This window comes from Cetorhinus maximus, chromosome 20 (assembly GCF_964194155.1).
Source record: "Cetorhinus maximus chromosome 20, sCetMax3.hap1.1, whole genome shotgun sequence".
Taxonomy (NCBI): Eukaryota; Metazoa; Chordata; class Chondrichthyes; order Lamniformes; family Cetorhinidae; genus Cetorhinus; species Cetorhinus maximus.
In genome coordinates this window covers 81,646,514-81,667,151 of record NC_135898.1, presented here as the reverse complement: position 1 = coordinate 81,667,151, position 20,638 = coordinate 81,646,514, and the positions used below count along the sequence as shown (strand labels likewise).

At 45.6% G+C, this 20,638-nt stretch overlaps 1 protein-coding gene across 1 annotated transcript in view; it reads left to right on the top strand.

Annotated features, from left to right (window-relative positions):
• Positions 1–19,665, top strand: part of LOC144694612 (uncharacterized) — a 65,527-nt gene extending 45,862 nt beyond the window's left edge. The window contains exon 5 of the mRNA XM_078565212.1: positions 19,464–19,665. Within this exon, the coding sequence (XP_078421338.1) occupies positions 19,464–19,665 (202 nt within the window). The remainder of the gene's footprint in view (positions 1–19,463) is intronic.
• Positions 19,666–20,638: the final 973 nt, after the last annotated feature.

Genomic DNA, 20,638 nt, shown 5'->3' with positions numbered 1-20,638 from the left:
CGGAGGACGGGTCAACATTCCACTGGGAATGGGCGGAATTTGGTGAGTCTGTAAACCCGGGAATGCCGGCGTGAAGAGTGAGATTACTAGGGGTCTTCTTGTGGATTTAATGTCCCTTCATAGGGGCAGGAGGAGCACGCATTTGGGAAGAGTGGGCAGACTTCAGAAAGGAGATATTTACACGCTGGCAAATCTGAAGTCGTTGGTTTTTTTAAAATATAGATTTTCCGCTCCCACTGCCCACCAAAGAGCTTAGGGTAGCTGAAGCTACTGGTGGAGCGATTAAAACTGAGTTTGTGCAAGAGGCTAGAATTGAAGGAGTGCAGAGATCTTGATGGTTTGTAAAGCTGGAGGAGACAAAAGGAGATAGGGAATTGGAGAGGTTGGGGGTGGGGGTTGTGGTTGGTTGCAGGAGGGATTTGAAAACAAAGATGAGGATTTTAAAATTGAGGCATTGTCAGACCGGGAACAGGCTAGCCAGCACAGAGGTGCTAGAGGAACGAGATTTAGAGCAAACTAAGATACGGGCAGTTTAGGATGAGCACATGTTTATGCAGGATGGAAGGTGGGAGGCCAGCGAAGCGGGCATTAGAAAAGTCAGGTCTAGAAGTAACAGAATCATAGATGGGGGTTTCAGCAGCGGTTGAGCTGAGCAGGAGCGGAGCTGGCTGATGTTACAGAGGTGGTAGTAGGTGGTCTTGGTGATGGTTTTTTTTAATTCATTTATGGGATGTGGGCGTCACTGGCTAGGCCAGCATTTATTGCCCACCCCTAATTGCCCTTGAGAAAGGTGGTGGTGGGCTGCCTCCTTGAACAGCAGATTGCAGGCAAGTGGTCGGTACCTCAGGGTCAAACAGAACACCAAGTTTGCGAACTGTCTTGCTCAGTTTAAGACAGTTGCCAGGGATGGAAATGCTGGTCAGGGAGCAGAGTTTGTGCCTGGGATCATAGGCAATGGTTAAGTCTTCCAAATATTTAGTTCGAGAAAATCTTTGCTCATCCATTATTGGATAGGGACAAATTAGATAGTGGAGGAGTTGAAAGCAGTGGTGGTGACGTAGAGCTGAATATCATTAGCCAACAATTGCCCTCGTTCACATTCATAACACCATTGAGACAGTGTATGGGTATTGATGTCCTCCTCTCATTGTGGGGATAAGCTGGTGATGGGTTGGGTACTTGGTCATGGGACTAGTCTCTAATTGGAAATGTATTACTTGAATGATCTGCCTATGTGAGGGATGGATTATTAGTGACCAGTCTAACCAGCTGCTAAATTTTTCATTCATTGATGAATTTTGCTGACAAGCCTGGCATTTATTGTCCAACCCTAGTTGTCCCAGACAGTGGTGATAGTTGTGGCTCATTAGTTTGCGCTATTGCTTCTGCTTCAGAAGGTCATGGATTCAAGCCTCACCCATAATCCATAATCTAGGCTAACACTTCCAGTGCAGTACTAAGGGAGTGCTGCACTGTCAGAGGTTCTGGGAGAGGTGGTTGCTGCTGAGGAATGCAGGGGTCCTGGAACCGCAGAGAGGTAACTTGAAAAAAAAATTCACAGGGCCGAGGATTGGAGAGGAAACCCCTCCCCCCCCCTCTACCCCTTGGAGCTGTCATTGGGGCCATGGCCCTTCTTTGGCCATGGGGCCTTGCACCCCACACCCCTCCCCCGCAGGCTGTGACAGTGAAGTCTGCCTCCATTTAGCTGGCAGTTTCCCAACCCAGTGAAGGTTTGCCCAGTGTCGGCAAAAAGCTGAAGGCGCCCTAAAATAGTCCCTATGTAAATCGCCTCTTTGTGGGCAGCCTCTCCATACTGGCTCTGCTGTCGGTAAAATGTCCTGAAGGCAGCACCATGTCAGGGAGCCAATCCGACCCAGCACCCCATGACTTTACCAACCCTTCGCTTCCCACCCCACTTCCCCCTGGGGGTTGGTAAAATCCTGATCAACATTTCAGGTCAATGCCCTTTGATCAGAATTAAGTACAGATGAACTGATCATTTATTTCATTGCTGTTTGTGGGACCTTTGTTTGTACACAATTTGGCTGTCGTGTTTACAACAATGACTACAGTTCAAAAAAGTACTTCACTGGCTGTCTGAGGTTATGAAAGGCACTATATAAATGCAAATCTTTCTATTGCAGGAGTGTAAATGGCAGTGGACTGATACCCTCTCCCAGTGTAAATGAGCTGAGCTGGTGAGCAGCGGACAGAAACTGTACAGCTAAACGGGCGAGCAGTTGACTCCCATAGATTGGCACTCTGGGTTACAGAGGATCGCAGCACAGGTGAAGTGTAACAGGGCCAGCAAGACATACAAGAGAATCTAGAGTCTAATGTCAGAACACCAATATCAAAGTGTTTGTTGTGGAGAAGAGGGAGAAAGTACCGGTTGCCAGTGTCCTCAGTTTATGAAGCTGCCAGGCTGCAGTGAGAATGTCCCCCATTAGTATGCGGAGTATGTTAGCTAGACTGGAGGAGAGGCAGCTTTTTATTCATGGGTGGTGATATTCGAGACTCAGTGAAATCACATTATTGTAATGTTGGAGTGAGTGTGCTCAGATTATGCCCTGAAGCCTCTAAGTAGATTGAGGCTCTATTCATATGTGTATTTATGTGGTTTCGCAAAGTTCACAGTCAGTTCACTCCGCTTGCTGACTTTCACTGGAAGGCAGTGTGGACAGTACCTTGAAGAATCAGTCACTTGGCTCCTGTTTCTAATCAGTAGGGGAAGGGACGGGCTGGCAAAGTACCAAAGCTGCATCCTGCTCTGTATTTATCTGAAGCCTGTGCACGTTCAGGCCAAGTTGATGTCTGGACGACGAACCTCCCCCTATGCTAGGAAAGCCTCGGCCACGCTCAGTGTAGCTGGGAGAAGGAGGAAGGGCATTTGTTCATATAGAGAAAAAGCATGGCCAGAACTCCATGCATTTTGTTTCTTTGTAAGTAAGTGTGTGCGCATTTGTTTGTGTGCACATGGTGTTTGTTTGTATTTGGGTCCATGCATTTGTGTGTGTATGTCTGTTTCTGCAGAAGTGTATATGTGTGTGTGGGTATAACGGTGCACTTGTGTGCTTGTATGAGCGTGAATGTACATGCATGTGTGCATGTGTGTGTGCATTTGTTGTAAGCGAGTGCATGCGTGTGTAAATGTTATGCAGGTTAGCGTGTGTGCATGTGGGCGTGTGTATTGTGTGTATGAGTATGTGTATGCGTGCATCTATAAGCATGGTACTGTGAGTGTGAACGTATGTGAGTGTGTGTGAATGTGTGTGGCTTCATGCTTGTGTGTGTGTTCTTGTATGTTTGAGTGTGTGTATGAGTTGTTACGGACAGGAGGGGGATTAATTTAAACAGCACTAATTTCTCCTCTCACCACCCATCCGTAAACAGGAAGGTGTTTAGATTTGTTTCCCTCTTTATAAGCGGTGGTGTATTTCCCAATTCCTCAGTTCTTGTGCAATCCAATTTTCTATTAATAACCCCACAGCAAACTCGAGATAGGATGAACTCAAAGGGTTAGTTTATTTGCACACACTGAAAACGCGAAAGAGGGTTTTCAATGTCCCCTTCTTATTCAGATAGTAAAGAGAGAAAAAGAAAAGAAAGATTTACAGTACAGAGACCACAGAGAATAAAAATATTGTTTCATATGGGTTCCAGGGTCCAGAATCAAAGTCCAATTGTATTTGGGTCCATGCATTTGTGCGTGTATGTCTATTTCTGCAGAAGTGTATATGTGTGTGTGGGTATAATGGTGCACTTGTGTGCTTGTATGAGCGTGAATGTACGTGCATGTATGCATGTGTGTGTGCATTTGTTGTGTGTGAGTGCATGCATGTGTAAATGTTATGCAGGTTAGCATGTGTGCATGTGGGCATGTGTCTAACCTGGGCCAGAGTTCCTTTGGTGTTGCCTGCTAGTCAGATGTTAAACAGCAGAATGAGCTATGCACTTCAGCAAGGCAATATTACTTGTTCCATGACTTTACCTCTCCACGATGTCTTCAACAAAGGATGTTTATCCAGTGCCTGGAAATTAGCTTTGTGTTTGAGGCTGATAAAGTCTCAGCCATTATAGGTTAAAAGGGACGTTTAAGAGGCTATCAACTTAGAGTGAGAGTGAGTGTGCCTGAGTGCATGTGGGAGTGTTTGTATGATGAGTGTGTGCGGATGTGAGTGTATGAGTGAATGTGTTATTTTTCTTTCATGGGATGTGGAGCATCACCAGCTAGGCCAGCATTTCTTGCCCATCCCTAACTGCCCTTGAGAAGCTGGTGGTGAGCTGACTTCTTGAACCTTTGCAGCCCATGTGGAGTAGGTACACCCACAGTGCTGTTAGGGAGGGAGTTCCAGGATTTTGACCCAACGACAGTGAAGGAACGGCGATATATTTCCAATTCAGGATGGTGGGTGGCTTGGAGGGGAACCTTTAGATGGTGGTGTTCCCATGCTTCTGCTGCCCTTGCCCTTCTCGGTGATTGAGTTTGCAGGTTTGGAAGGTTCTGTCAAAGGACACTTGTTGAGTTGCAGCAGTGCATTTTGTAGATGGTACACACTGCTGCTACTGTGCGTCACTGGTGGAAGGAGTGGATGTTGAAGTCGGTGGATGGGGTGCCAATCAAGCAGGCTGCTTTACCTTGAATGGTTTGGAGTGTCTTCAGTGTTGTTGGAGCTGTACTTATCCAGGCAAGCGGAGGTATTCCATCATACTCCTAACTTGTGCCTTGTAGATGGTGGACAGGCTTTGGGGAGTCAGGAGGTGAGTTACTCCCCACAGAATTCTCAGCCCCTGACCTGCTCTTGTAGCCACAGAATTTATATGGCTGGTCCAGTTAAGTTTCTGATCAATGGTAGTCCCCAGGATGTTGACAGTGGTGGATTTAGCAATGGTGATGCCATTGAATGTCAAGGGGAGATGGTTGGATTCTCTCTTGTTGGAGATGGTCATTGCCTGGCACTTGTGTGGTGTGAATGTTACTTGCCACTTTATCAGTCCAAGCCTGAATGTTGTCCAGGTCTTGCTGCATATAGACATGGAATGCTTCAGTATCTGAGGAGTTGCGAATGGTGCTGAACATTATACAATCATCAGCGAACATCCTCATTTCTAACCTTATGATGGAGGGAAGGTCTGATGAAGCAGCTGAAGATGGTTGGGCCTAGTATACTACCCTAAGAAACTCCTGCGCAGCAATGTCCTGGGGCTGAGATGATTGACCTCCAACAACCACAACCATCTTGCTTTGTGCTATTATGACTCCGACCAGTGTAGAATTTTCCCCCTATATTCCCATTTACTTCAGTTTTGCTAGGGGCCGTTGATGCCACACTCGGTCAATTGCTGCCTTGATGTCAAGGGCAGTCACTCTCACTCCACGGGTTCAGCTCTTTCGTCCATGTTTGACCAAGGCTGTAATGAGGTTGGGAGGAGCTGAGTGGCTCTGGGAGAACCCTGAGTGTCAGTGAGCAGGTTCATGCTGAGCAACTGCTGCTTGATAGCACTGTCGATGACACCTTCCATCGCTTTGCCAATGATCGAGAGTAGACTGATGGGCAATTTTCCACATTACTGGCCGTATGCCAGTGTTGTAGCTGTATTGGAACAGCTTGGCTCAGGGCATGTCTAGTTGTGGAGCACAAGTCTTCAGAATATAGCCAGGGCCCATGGCCTTTGCAGTATCCAGTGCCTTCAGCAGTTTCCTGATATCACGTGGAGTGAATCAAATTGGCTGAAAACTGGCATCTGTGATGCTGGGGACCTCAGGAGGAGGCTGAAACTGGTTGCAAACAGTTCAGCCTTGTCTTTTGTACTGATGTACAGGACTCCTCCATCATTGAGGATAGGGCTATTTGTGAAACCTCCTCAGTTTGTTGTTTAATTGTCCACCACCATTCCTGACTGAATGTGGCAGGAATGCAGAGCATTTATCTGATCCATTGGTTGTGGGATTGCTAAACTCTGTGGGTGTGTAAGTGTGTGCACATGGTTGCTGTTTGAGAGTGAGTGTGCGTGTGTGTGAGAGTGAGTGTATGAGGGTGAGAGTAAGTGTGTGAGTGTATGTGAATGCCTGAATTCCTCCTCCTCTGTCAGCTGATGTATTCCTTGCAGTGAATGGATTGTCCTGGTTTCAGAGGGAGGTGCGGGAGCCCCACCTGCTGGCCATGACTCTCAGTGCAGGAATAGGAGGAGACTGATGCAAGTAGTCTGGACAGTGAAAAAAAATAAAAATACCTGGAAAAACTCAGCAGGTCTGGCAGCATCTGCGAAGAGGAACACAGTTAACATTTCGAGTCTGTATGACTCTTCAACAGAACTAAGTAAATTATTATTTTTGTTTTGGATTTCCAGCATCCGCAGTTTTTTGCTTTTATCATAGTCTGGACAGTGACTTAAGACCATAAGATATAGGAGCAGAAATTAGGCCATTCGGCCCATCGAGTCTGCTCCGCCATTCAATCATGGCTGATAAGTTTCTCAACCCCATTCTTCTGCCTTCTCCCCGTTGGGTTGTGGGTGGAGGGATGATAGATCTGGAGAGAAGGATAGGAAATTAGAGGTAGAAATGTGGAACCCATACCCAGAAAAGATAGAAAGGAGAGTGAAATATCAGAATAAGGCAGAAGTCCTGTAAGTGAAATGAGAAGCAGCAGTAACCTGTGAACAGTGTTTACAGAGAGTGTGTTTACAGTTAATGACTATAGTGTTTTACTGTGTAATTTACCATCCTCGACATAACTTGGAGAGTGTTTGGCTTAGAAATTCAACCGTACAGAGCCCGTTTTTCAGAGGCTGAACTACCTCCTAAAGCCAAAAGAGAGAGCAGTGTCTCTGGTTTACTTCTGAAACAGGGTTAGACTTTGTGTATCGTCAAATCATGGATGTAACACCTGTGTGAGGCCCCAGCACAATATTCAAGCAAAACAGGCCTACATGTGGCCTATCAGGGGCCCTTAAAGTGACTGCCCTCTTTCTTATCCCAATCACACCACCCTCCCGATCCTGATCGTGCCCCCCCACCACTTTTCCCGATCACACTCCCTTTTGTTCCTCATCACCATCCCCCAATCGCCCCTCTTGTTTCCCCTCTCCGATTCTCACCTCTCTTCTGAACGCTCTTGCTCTCTCTCTCTCTCTCTCTCCCTCCACCCCTCCACAATTGGAGATGGGGTGAAAATGTTGTTTGGCTGCCGGAGACAGGAGGTTGTGTGCTGAAACTTCCAGGAGTATGTCCAGCCAGAGTTGGTAACTCAATAACGTTCTGTGCTTAGCCTAAATAAAGCTTCTTCATTTATCAACCTTGATGTGTAAACACAATATTTTAAATATCACCTACCAGAACTCTGTACAACTGTAACATAACTTCCTTTGTAAACTGTGAGGAGGCCAGTGTAGAACTTCTAAAGGACATAGACAAGTTGGAGGAGTGGACAGATAGGTGGCAGATAAAATTCAATGCGGAGAAGTGTGAGGTGATGCATTTTGGTGGGAAGAACATGGGGAGACAATATAAAATAAGGGGTACAATTCTTAAGGGGGTGCAGGAGCAGAGGGACCTGGGTGTTTATGTGCATAGATCATTGAAGGTGGCAGGACAGGTGGAGAGAGCAGTTAATAAAGCATATAGTATCCTGGGCTCTATCAATAGGGGCATAGAGTACAAGAGCAAGGAGGTTATGCTGAGCTTATATAAGGCACTAGTTAGACCTCAGCTGGAGTATTGTGTACAGTTCTGGGCACCACACTTTAGGAAGGATGTGAACGCATTGGAGAGAGTGCAGAAGAAGTTTACAAGAATGGTTCCAGGGATGAGAAACTTCAGCTATGAAGATAGATTGGAGAGGTTGGGACTGTTCTCCTTGGAGAGGAGAAGGCTAAGAGGAGATTTGATAGAGGTGTTCAAAATCATGAGGGAACTGGACAGAGTAGATAGGGAGAAGCTGTTCCCACTCGTAAAAGGATCAAGAATGAGAGGGACCAGATTTAAAGTGATTTGCAAAAGTAGCAAATGTGATGTGAGAAAAAGCTTGTTCAAACAGCGAGTGGTTTGAGTCTGGAATGCACTGCCTGGAAGTGTGGTGGAGGCAGGTTCAATCGAGGCATTCAGGAGGGCATTGGGTGATTATTTGAACAGAGACAATGTGCAGGTTTATGGGGAAAAGGCAGGAGAATGGCACTGAGTCATAATGCTCATTTGGCGAGCTGGTGCAGACATGATGGGCTGAATGGCCTCCTGCACCATAACAATTCTGTGATTCCACCTCTTTGTATTCCAGCCCCTTACAGATAAAGGCTAACATCTCATATGCCTTTATTATTGTTGTAAGTGTCCACTAGCTTTGTGATTTCTGTACTTGGACCCCTAAATATCTCTGTTCATCTACAGTTCCTAGCTTCTCACCGCTTAAAAAAATTCTTAGGTCCAAAGTGAATAACCTCACACTGCCCCACAATTACTTGATGAATGAAAAAGAAGTTGGACGTATTTATCTTTCGAACAGTGGGATATTAGAATTGGGGGACTGTCACTGAGGCAGAGATTAAAATAACATTTTAAATTGAATTGGATAAGTGTTCGAATGTAAAAGCGTACAGGGAAAGGGAAGAGAAATGGGATTAGTGGAGACAGCTCCAGTTAAAGAACTAGCACCACCAGGCTTAATGGGCTGAGTGGCCAACTCATGTGTTGCTTCTATGAAACTATTCACAGAATTACAGATTCACCGAATTGGTACAGCACAGCAGGAGGACATTTGATCTATTGTGTCTGTACCGGCCCTCCGAATGAGCAACTCACTTAGTGCCATTCATCTGCCTTTTCCCCGTAACACTGCACATTTTACCTTTTCAGATAACAGTCTAATTCTCTTTTTAATGCTTCCACTGAAGCTGCCTCCACCGCACTCTCAGGCAGTGCGTTCCAGACCTTAACTACTCGCTGTGTGAAAAGGTATTCTCGTATCGATTTTGCTTCCTTCGCCATTTATTTTAAATCTGTGCCCTCTCATTCTTGATCTTCTCATGAGTGGGAACAGTTTCTCCCTATCTACTCTGTCCAGTCCCCTCATGACTTTGGATAATCGCTCATGATTTTGAATACCGGCTTGCTGCCCTTTGCAGAAACCATCTCCTGCACAGTGCACGGGACACAGAAATCCTTGTGTCCTGTTTGTTATTTAATGTTGATCACTTGCCTGCCATGGGAGAAACTTCTATGGCCATAGACCCATGGATAGGCCAAACTATTCTATTGACCATCTGTATCTGTCCACCTCCTCTGAGAATGAGGGTGTCTGAAAAACTAGTGGTTTACGCTGAGAGATTGCCCTCTAATCTCTTTCTAATCCATGGTTTCTGCAATTAATAATTCTCATTTTTAATAATAACTCATATTTATAGTTTTGAAATATTGAAAAATGTTTCACATAATTTATTTATTTTAAATGTAGTGACCATTGTTCCCCTCCAAGTACACACCATCCTTCTCCAACTGCTCTTCCTTCATCATCTCTGCGTTAAAATCCTGGAACTCCCTTCCTACCAGCACAGTGGCAGCAGTGTGTACCATCTACAAGATGCACTGCAAGAACTCACCAAGTCTCCTCAGACAGCACCTTCCAAACCCATGACCGCTCCCTTCTAAAAGGACAAGAGCAGCAGATAGATGGGAACAGCACCATCTGGAAGTTCCCCTCCAAACCACTCACCATCTTGACTTGGAAATATATCGCCGTTCCTTCACTGTCACTGGATCAAAATCCTGGAACTCCCTCCCTAACAGCACATGGACTGCAGCGGTTCAAGAAGGCAGCTCACCGCCACCTTCTCAAGGGCAATTAGAGAAGGGCAATAAATGGTGGCCTAACCAGTGACGCCCATATTCCATGAACGAATATTACAAAATAACGTTATTTTAGGACACTGGGATGATTCTCTGCTACAGGGCTTTTAAATTTTAACCTGAATGACATGACCAGATTTGGCTTTCTGTCACATTTGATGGACTAAAGTATTCTGTGTCCATCAGATCTGTAATCACCTTTTTTACTCTGTCTCTAACCCATGCTGCACCTGCAGTGGGAATGTTTGATGGGTCAGTGTAGAGGGAGATTTACTCTATCTAACTCTGTGTTGTATCTGATGCAGTTTTCTTTAAAACGTTACACTCAGTGGCAAAAATATGCTAATGGATGAGACGAAGAGGGATGGGAGGAGGTTCATGTGGAGAATAAATATTGGTATAGACCTGGAGGGATGAATTTTTTGTTTTTTTTGCTGTAAACTCCATGTCAAAAATAGAAAAAAATTCAATTTCTGTGCACTTATCCCTGAATTTGAGGATTCTATAATGTGCTGGAAATGAAATAAGTGGAGTTGCCTGCAATCTGGTGTATGGATTTTTGTGCGGCACACAAAGGGTTAAAGGTCTGCTTCTATCTTCCAGCTGTATATCTCAGCAAACTTGCTAATTAAAAAAAACACTTTCTTGACAAAAATCCCTGTGACCCTCTGAGTCCTGAAGGAAAGATCTCTCTAACCACCTGCTAAATACCACAAGGTTAGCAAAATTCTGCTTCTGAGAATGACGGGCATTAAAATTCATTAGTGGTGAATGTTCTTCTGATAGAAAATATAACATTGAAACCTAGTTCAAAAAGGCTGAACCCGGATTCCTTCACAAGTGAAGCAGAAGCTGTAAATTTATTTGACACTTTGTGCCTAATCTGCTTTGGACATCCTCAATTTGCAGGATGTAACGCTAGCTGTCTGATCCTGGTCTGTGTTGATCACTGTCCATCCAAGAAAAGTTAAAGGAAATCTGTAAGGCTTCAAGAGGATTTGGACAGGCTAAGTGAATGGGTTAGAACATGGCAGATGGAATATAATGTGAATGAGTTTGAAGTTAATCACTTTGGTAGAAAAAACAGAAAGACAGAATATTTCTTAAATGGTGTGAGGTTGGCCTTCACTGTAGGGGGATTTGAGTACTGGAGTAAAGATGTCTTGCTGCAACATTGACTCAACATTGACTCCAGACCCCATGAAGTCTCATGGCATCAGGTCAAACATGGGCAAGGAAACCTCCTGCTGATTACCACGTACCTCACTCAGCTGATGAACCAGTGCTCCCCCATGTTGAACACCACTTGGAGGAAGCAGTGAGGGTGGCAAGGGTGCAGAATGTACTCTGGGTGGGGGACTTCAATGTCCATCATTAATAGTGGCTCGGTTGCACCACTACTGACTGAGCTGACCGAGTCCTAAAGGATATAACTGCTAGACTGGATCTGCGGCTGGTGGTGAGGGAACCAACAAGAGGGAAAAATATACTTGACCTCATCCTCACCAACCTGCCTGCCGCAGATGCCTCTGTCCATGACAGTATTGGTAGGAGTGACCACCGCACAGTCATTGTGGAGATGAAGTCCCGCCTTCACACTGAGTATATCCTCCATCATATTGTGTGGCACTATCACCATGCTGAATGGGATAAATTTCAAACAGATCTAGCAACTGAAGACTGGGCATCCATGAGGCACTGTGGGCCATCAGCAGCAGCAGAATTGTACTCGAACACAATCCGTAACCTCATGGCCCAGCATATCCTGCACTCTACCATTACCATCAAGCCAAGGGATCAACCCTGGATCAATGAAGAGTGCAGGAGGGCATGCCAAGAGCAGCACCAGGCATACCTAAAAATGAGTTGTCAACCTGGTGAAGCTATAACACAGGACTACTTGGGTGCCAAACAGCATAAGCAGCAAGTGATAGACAGAGCTGAACCATCCCACAACCATCACATCAAATCTAAGATAAAAAGCAAAATACTGCGGATGCTGGAAATCTGAAACAAAAACAGAAAATGCTGGAAAAACTCAGCAGGAGGTCTAACAGCATCTGTGGAGAGAAAGACAGAGTTAACATTTCAAGCCCATAGCTTCTTCAGAGCTAAGTAGAAGTAAAAATGTGATGAAATTTATACTGTTTGAGGGGGGTGGAGTAGGTGAAGCTGGACAGAAGGCCAGCGATAGGTGGAGGCTAAAGGAGAGATTGACAAAGATGTCATGAACAAAAGGTTAAAGGGGCGATAATGGTGGTGGAACTGGCTAAGGGAGATGCTGATGCTGGTGGAATTCAGGTCAGAAAGCAGAATGTGATAATAGCAGGACAAGGGTAAGCACTCTGAAAAGAACAACATGAACAAGTGACAGATGGCCCTGGTCGGGGTGGGTTGGGGGAGTGCATGGTGGTGGGAATAAAGAAAGATTGAAAATAGGATAAAAAGCAGGGATAAAAAATGAAAATAAATAAAAATAAATGGATAAAAAAATAAAAATGAATATTGAGAAAAGGGGATAAAAAAGGGGTGAGGATGGAGGAGAGAGTTCATGGTCTGAAGGTGTTGAACTCAGTGTTAAGTCCGGAAGGCTGTAATGCGCCTAATCGGAAGATGAGGTGCTGTTCCTCCAGTTTACATTGGGCTTCACTGGAACATTGCAGCAGGCCAAGCTGTTCCAAGGATGGACATGTGGGCATGAGAACAGGATGGTGTGTTGAAATGGCTAACAACAGGAAGGTCTGGGTCATGCTAGCGGACAGACCGAAGGTCTCCTCCCCAAAATCCACAAATAGGACAGTCTTGGTAGACCGATTGTGTCAGCCTGTTCCTGCACCACGGAACTAATTTCTTCCAAACCTGACGCCATTCTCTCTCCCCTTGCCCAGTCTCTTCCCACCTACACCCGCGATTACTCTGATGCCCTATGTCATATCAATAATTTCCAGTTCCCTGGCCCTAACCATCTCCCCTTCATCATGGACGTCCAATCCCTCTACAGCTCTATCCCCCACCAGGATGGCCTGAGGGCTCTCCACTTCTTCCTTGAACAGAGACCCGAACAATCCCCATCCACCACTACTCTCCTCAGTCTGGCTGAACTTGTTCTCTCACTGAACAATTTCTCCTAAAACTTGTCTCACTTCCTCCAAATAAAAGGTGCAGCTTTGGGTACCCGCATGGGCCCCAGTTATGCCTGTCTCTTTATGGGGTATGTGGAACATTCCTTGTTCCAGTACTACTCAGGCTCCCTCCTACAACTCTTTTCTTGGTACATTGATGACTGTTTCGGTGCCGCTTCATGCTCTCGTCTGGACCTGGAAACATTAATCAATTTTGCTTCCAATTTCCACCCTTCCATCACCTTCACATGGTCCATCACTGACACTTCCCTTCCCTTCCTTGACCTCTCTGTCTCAATTTCTGGTGATAGACTGTCCACCAACATTCATTACAAGCCCACCGACTCCCACAGTTACCTCGACTACAGCTCCTCACACTCCGCTTCCTGTAAGAACACCCATCCTATTCTCTCAGTTTCTTCGTCTCCGTCGCATCTGTTCCGATGATGCCACTTTCCAAAATGGCGCTTCTGACATGTCTTCCTTCTTCCTTAACCGAGGCTTCCCAGCCACTGTGGTTGAGAGGGCCCTCAACCGTGACCGAGCCATTTCCCATGCCTCTGCCCTCACACCTTCCTCTGCCTCCCAGAATCATGATAAGGTGTCCCTTGTGTCACCGTTTACTCCACCGGCCTCCGCATTCAAAGGATCATCTTCCGCCATTTCCGCCAACTCCAGCATGATGCCACCACCAAGCACATCTTCCCTTTACCACCCACCCACCCCGGCCGACATTTTGTAGGGACCATTCCCTCTGGGACACCCTGGTCCACTCCTCCATCACCTCCAACACCTCACTCCCCTTCCATAGCACCTTACCATGCAATTGCAGAAGGTGCAACACCTGCCCCTTTGCCTCCTCCCTCCTCACCATCTAAGGGCCCAAACACTCCTTTCAGATAAAGCAGCGCTTCACTTGTACCTCTTTCAATTTGGTCTACTGCATTCACTGCTCCCAATGTGATCTTCTCTGCATTGGAGAGACCAAACACAGATTGAGTGACATATGGACTTGAAACGTTAACTCTGTCTTTCTCTCCACAGATGCTGTTAGACCTGCTGAGATTTTCCAGCATTTTCTGTTTTTGCATCAGATCTAAGCTCTGCAGTCCTGCCACATCCAGTCATGAATGGTGGTGGACAATTAAACAACTCACTGGAGGAGGAGACTCCACAAATATCCCCATCCTCAATGATGGAGGAGCCCAGCACATCAGTGCAAAAGACTGAAGCATTTGCTACAATCTTCAGACAGAAGTGCTGAGTGGATGATCCATTTCGGCCTCCTCCAGAGGCCCCCAGCATCACAGATGCCAGTCTTCAGCAAATTTGTTTCACTCCACATGATATCAAGAAATGGCTGAAGGCACTGGATACTCCAAAGGCTTTGGGTCCTGACAACATTCCGGCAATAGTACTGAAGACTTGTGCTCCAGAACTTGGCCCCCTAGCCAAGCTGTTCTAGTACAGCTACAACATGGCATCTACCCGGTTATGTGGAAAATTTCCCAGTCTATGTGCAGTACACAGAAAGCAGGACAAATCCAACCCAGCCAACTACCACCCCATCAGTTTACTCTCAATCATCAGTAAAGTAATGGAAGGGGTCATCAACATTGCTTTCAAGCGGGACTTACCAATAACCAGCTCACTGACACCAGTTTGGGTTCTGCTAGAGCAACTCTGCTCCTGACCTCATTACAGCCTTGGTTCAAACATGGACAAAAGAGCCAAATTCCCGAGGTGAGGTGAGAGCGATTGCCTTTGACATCAAGGCCACATTTGATCCAGTATGGCATCAAGGAAACCTAGCAAAACTGAAGTCAATGGGAATCATGGGGAAAACTCTCGGAGTCAGAATAGCACAAAGGAAGATGGTGTGTTTGTTGGAGGTCAGTCATCTCAGTCCAGGACATCACTGCAGGAGTTCCTCAGGGTAGTGTCCTTGGCCCAACCATCTGTAGCTGCTTCATCAATGACCTTTCTTCCATTATATGGTCAGAAGTGGGGACGTTTGCTGATGATTGCACAATGTTCAGCATCATTCGCGACTCCTCAGATCCTGCAGCAGTCCATGTCCAAATGCAGCAAGACCTGGACAATGTCCAGGCTTGGGCTGACTAGTGGCAAGTAACAATCGCACCACGCAGGTGCCAAGTAAAGACACCTCCAACAAGAGAGAATCCAACCATTTCCCCTTGACGTTCAATGGCATTACCATCACTGAATCCCCCACTATCAACATCCTGGGGGTTACCATTGATCAGAAACTGAACTGGACTAGCCATATAAATACTGTGACTACAAGACCAGGTCAGAGGCTAAGAATCCTGCAACGAGTAACTCACCTCCTGACTCCCCAAAGCCTGTCTGCCATCTACAAGGCACAAGTCAGGAGTGTGATGGAATACGCTCCACTAGCCTGGATGAGTGCAACTCCCACAACACTCAAGAAGCTTGACACTATCCAGGGGACAAAGCAACCTGCTTGATTGGCACCACATCCACAAACATTAACTTCATCCACCACTAATGCCCAGTAGCATCTACAAGATGCATTGCACGAATTGACCAAGGCTCCTTAGACAGCACCTTCCAAACCCACGACCACTACCATCTAGAAGGACAAGGGCAGCAGATAGAAGGGAACACTACCACCTGGAAGTTCCCTTCCAAGGCACTCATCATCCTGACTTGGAAATATATCACCGTTCCTTCACCGTCACTGGGTCAAAATCCTGGAACTCCCTTCCTAATAGCACTGTGGGTGTACCTACACCACATGGACTGCAGCGGTTCAAGAAGGCAGCTCACCACCACCTTCTCAAGGGTAACTAGGGATGGGCAATAAATGCTGGCCCAGCCAACGAAGCCCACATCTCATGAATGAATAAAAAAATAGTTGTATAGAGCCTTGGTGATACCTCACCTGGAGTATTATGTACAGTTTTAGTTCCCTTATGTAAGCAAGAATATACTTGCCATAGACGGAGTGCAACGGAGGTCCACCAGATTAATCCCTGGGATGGTGGGATTGTCTGATGAGGAGAAATTGGAGAGACTGATTCTGTATTCCCTAGAGTTTTGAAGAATGAGGGGTGACCTCGTTGAAACTTTAAAAATTCTTACATGGTGGATGTAGATAGGATATTTCCCCTGGCTGATGAATCTAAAACCAGGGGACATGGTCTCAGAATAAGGAGCAGGCCATTTAGAACTGAGATGAGGAGGAATTTCTTCACTCAGAAGGTGGTGAATCTTTGGAATTCTCTACCCCAGAGAGAGGACTGTGGAATCATTGAGCATGTCCTAGACAGAAATCAATAGATTTCTGGGGACTAATGGGATATGGAGATTGTCTGGGAAAGTGGTATTGAGGTAGATCGCCAGCCATGATCTAATTGAATGGTGGGGCAGACTAGATGGGCTGAATGGCCTATTTCTGCTCCTAGGAAGCTGGGAAAGATAGCGTAAAAGGGTTGATGTGAAGGAAGAGGGCAAAGAAGGACCTGTAAGAGAGAGAGATAGAAAGATTTAGGAAGAGGAAGTGTGGTAAAGAGGAGTGCTATGAAACTTTAAGAGAATGGAGTTAACTGACCATGTGACTGTATCGACCAATCGCTATACAGCGTGGGCTACTTGGGTAACAGGAAGTCTAGAGCTGGAGGTGATTGAAGATGTACGCATTGTGTTAGTGTTTTGCTCTTAGTTCCAATAGTGTTTGTTCAGTTGATTAGTCTCTCTGTCTATATTGTTTCAAACACCAACTAATGTGTTAATATCAAAGGCGCAGCTCCCGGTCGCTGGACAAAGCGAACCTGATAACCTAAAGCTTAAAAGGATGGAACTGAGGGAGAAATGGAGGGAGAGCGAGACTGACATGAGACTAAGGAAGAGACCAAAATGGCACAATTCCTGTTGGGCCATACAGTGCATAGTGAAACAGCTGCCATTTTTACAGTTCCTAAGGGAGGGGCAGAGACAGAGGGAGGGATGAAGGCTGAGGGAGGACTGGAGGTGGAGACTGAGGGAGTAGTGCAGAATGAAGGAGCAGAGGCTGAGGGAAGGGAGCAGACAGGGGGACGGACAGAGCCACATCAGAAGCTGAGGGAGTTGTAGAGGTGATGACTGGGGAGGATACAGAAGGTGAGGCAGAGAATGAGGGAGCCAAGTGACCCAAATCTGTTCCTGATGTAAAAAGGGGCATTATTCCAAGCCTTTAAAACATGAAGGGAGGTTGTAGACTTAGTGGGGATCATTTTAACCGAGGGGCAAGTACGGGATGGGTAGGGATGTGAGATGGATCATTCACCATTATTAGAGGAATAAATATCTGCTTAACCTCACTTGTGGTTTGACATGTACCTCCAGACTGACACTCCAGTTCCTTGTGACTGAGCCTCACAGTCTGCCTGTCTCTTGCACTGTTGGTGACTCTTTGTCAATCATTAGCAGTGATGCCTGGAAGCTGTAATCAGAGGCAATTAGTCTATTTGTGAATCTACCAACATATCAACATTCCTTGACCATTTTTCGAGGCAAATATAACAAATATAAAAACGTCACTACATTTACCAAGAGCTTTTCATGAAAATAGCAGATTGCCATCTGCTGAAGTGAATGGGAACGCCTAAAACTCAAGAGAGAATCTAAGCATCACCTCTTGACATTTAATGGCATTACCATCGCTGAATCCCCCACTATCAACATCCTGGGGGTTACCACTGACCAGAAACTGAACTTGACTAGTTATATAAATACTGTGATGACAAGACCAGGTCAGAAGTTAGGAATCCTGCGACGAGTAACTCACCTTCTGACTCCCCAAAGCCTGTCCACCATCTACAAGGCACAAGTCAGGAGTGTGACGGAATACTCTCCGTTTGCCTGGATGAGTGCAGCTCCAACAACATTCAAGAAGCTTGACACCATCCAGGACAAAGCAGCGCGCTTGATTGGCACCACATCCACAAACATTCACTCCCTCCACCACTGACGCATAGTAGCAGCAGTGTGTACCATCTACTAGATGCACTGCAGGAATTCACCAAGGCTCCTTGGACAGCACTTTCCAAACCCACAACCACTATCATCTAAAAGGACAAGGGCAGCAGATAATTGACCACCTGAAAGTTCCCCTCCAAGTCACTCACCATCCTGACTTGGAAATGTATCACCGTTCCTTCACTGGTGCTGAGTCAAAATCCTGGAACTCCCTCCCTAACAGCACTGTGGGTGTACCTATAGCACATGGACTGCAGCGGTTCAAGAAGGCAGCTCACCACCATCTTCTCAAGGGCAATTAGGGATGGGAAATAAATGCTGGCCTAGCCAGCAAATCCCACATCCCTTGAATGAATTAAAAAAAAATGTAGACTCATAAGATGATCTAGGAAGCCATTCGTCACATCAAGCCTGTGCCCGCTCTTTGTAAGAGCTGTCCAATTAGTCCCACTCCCCTACCCTTTTTCCATAACCCTGCAATTCTTTTCCCTTCAAGTATTTATTCAATTGCCTTTTGAAAACTAACGTCAAACCTGCTTCCACCGCCCTTTCAGATAGCGTATTCCAGATCAGCACAACAGCACTGAAAACAGTTTCCCTTCTGGTTTTTTTGTTAATTTTCATTGTGTGTCCTCTGATTTATGGCAACAGTTTTTCCTTCTCTTGTCTATCAAAATCTTTAATGTTTTTGAGCACCTCTATTAAATCTCACCTTAAATTGTAACAATAATCATTTATTTCCATATATTATAAAGTTTGACTATTTGAATAATCCTTTTTAAAATGTACTAAAGATTCCTCTGTTGTTTGCATCTTAGAAAGAGTGTGCCGTTTTGGAGGGCAGGGCAGATATCCAATGATGGATGATCAATGGATTATTGTATATCTTACTAAAACATTTTGTTTCTTTTTGAAGATCAAGTTGCTCTGATCAGTGAGAAACATCAGTTTTATAAAATGTTTTCTCAGCATGATTCGACAGAACAAGCACGGAGGTTTGTGATGGCACCCTCCAGCTCTGCATTAATTAACCATTTACGATTAAATGTAAAATACATCTGTTAACATAGGATTTGCCTTCCCATCACTGCCAAGGACAGAGAAATATCACACAGCCTTCCTTTGAAGTTTACGAGCCCAGGTGTGATGGCATCGGATTAAATAGCGCCTGCCCCTATGCTTGAGTTTGGCTCATGGTCTCATTTCCCTCCTGAGCTCGTAACTCTCAGCATCTGTGATCCGTGGATAGAACCAGATATTTTTATATTGTGTTACACTGTTGTATCAGCTTACGAAGTGAGGAGAGTTTTAGAGCTGGAGATTTACTGGGAAAATTTGAGTTGGTCATGTTCCCTGCCAGGGAGTCTGATCTTGAAGCAGCACCAAGGGCTCCAACCCCTCACCTCCACTTCAATTAAAGTTTGTGTTGTATCAAAATCTCCAGCTCTCTTCCCTCCTCCTGAAAGTAATGGTTTATGCAATTTTTCTGTTTTCAGCATTGCCTGTATTGGGGTACAGTTTGACAGCATCCATCACCCTCTGGTACTGGGTTACAGTCCTGAAGGCACCAGTCCTGTGACCTTCAGGGATCTATGGGCATGCACTCCAAGGTCCCTCGGTTCCTCTGCATTTCTCAGTATCCTACCATTTATTGTGAATTCCCTCGCCTTGTTTGTGCTCCCTAAATGCATTGCCTGATATTCTCCAGATTGAACTCCATTTGCCACTTTCCTGCCACCTGACCAGTCCATTGATATCTTCCTGCAGTCGCCAGCTTACTCCCTCACTATCAACTGCACAACCAATTTTTGGATCATCTGAAAACTTCTTAATCATTCTCCCTACATTTAAGTCAAATATCTCCTTACGTGGCTCAGTGTCTGATAACTCTGCCATAAAGCACCTTCGGACATTTTTACTACAGTGAAGCCACTATATAAAAATGGGAACTTTTGTTGTTTCACATAGAGTGTGACTTATCCATTGGGGGAAGTTTTTACTCTCACAAAGGGAGCAGGGGATTTTGTATTGCAATCACAGATCAAACAAACCCCACTTACCCTTCAGTAACATCACTTGTTTTTTTCTATTTAGTCACCTAACTTGGCAAATGTTTCACTTGAAGAGGGAGGGGGTCAAGACTGGCTGGACCCCTCTCAAAGAGGAAGTTTCACAAACTTTTTTTACAACGATGGAGTTTCACTGGTGAAGACTTCTTTCGCACAAATGGAAGTTTAGAATTAGAATCCAATATTAGGAGCCCTGTTACAGTGGGAATATCCATCAGGATCTCTGCCACAGAAGGTGCCTCTCCATCAGTATATTTGTTAGAGAGAGATTCTCTCTGCCTGGACCACTGTGACCCTCTGTTAGGACCTCTGTTGCAGAGAGATTCTCTCCTTCAGGAAGCCTGTTAAAGAAATGATTAGTGTGAGACTTTATAAATGGTCCAACTGTGCCATGGTCCAGGCCAATACCAACTGTTGATAGAATATGACTTAAACTGACAGAGATAGCAATCTCAGCCATGTTCACTGGGGCCAGGGACAGACCGAGCATCAGTGACTACCTGGAGATATTGGGCAGAATCTTCTCACCTTAGTCCCTGCCGGAATGAAGGGACCATTTTCAGGTTTGGAACCTAAGTCACTGAATTGGGCACTGGCCGTTG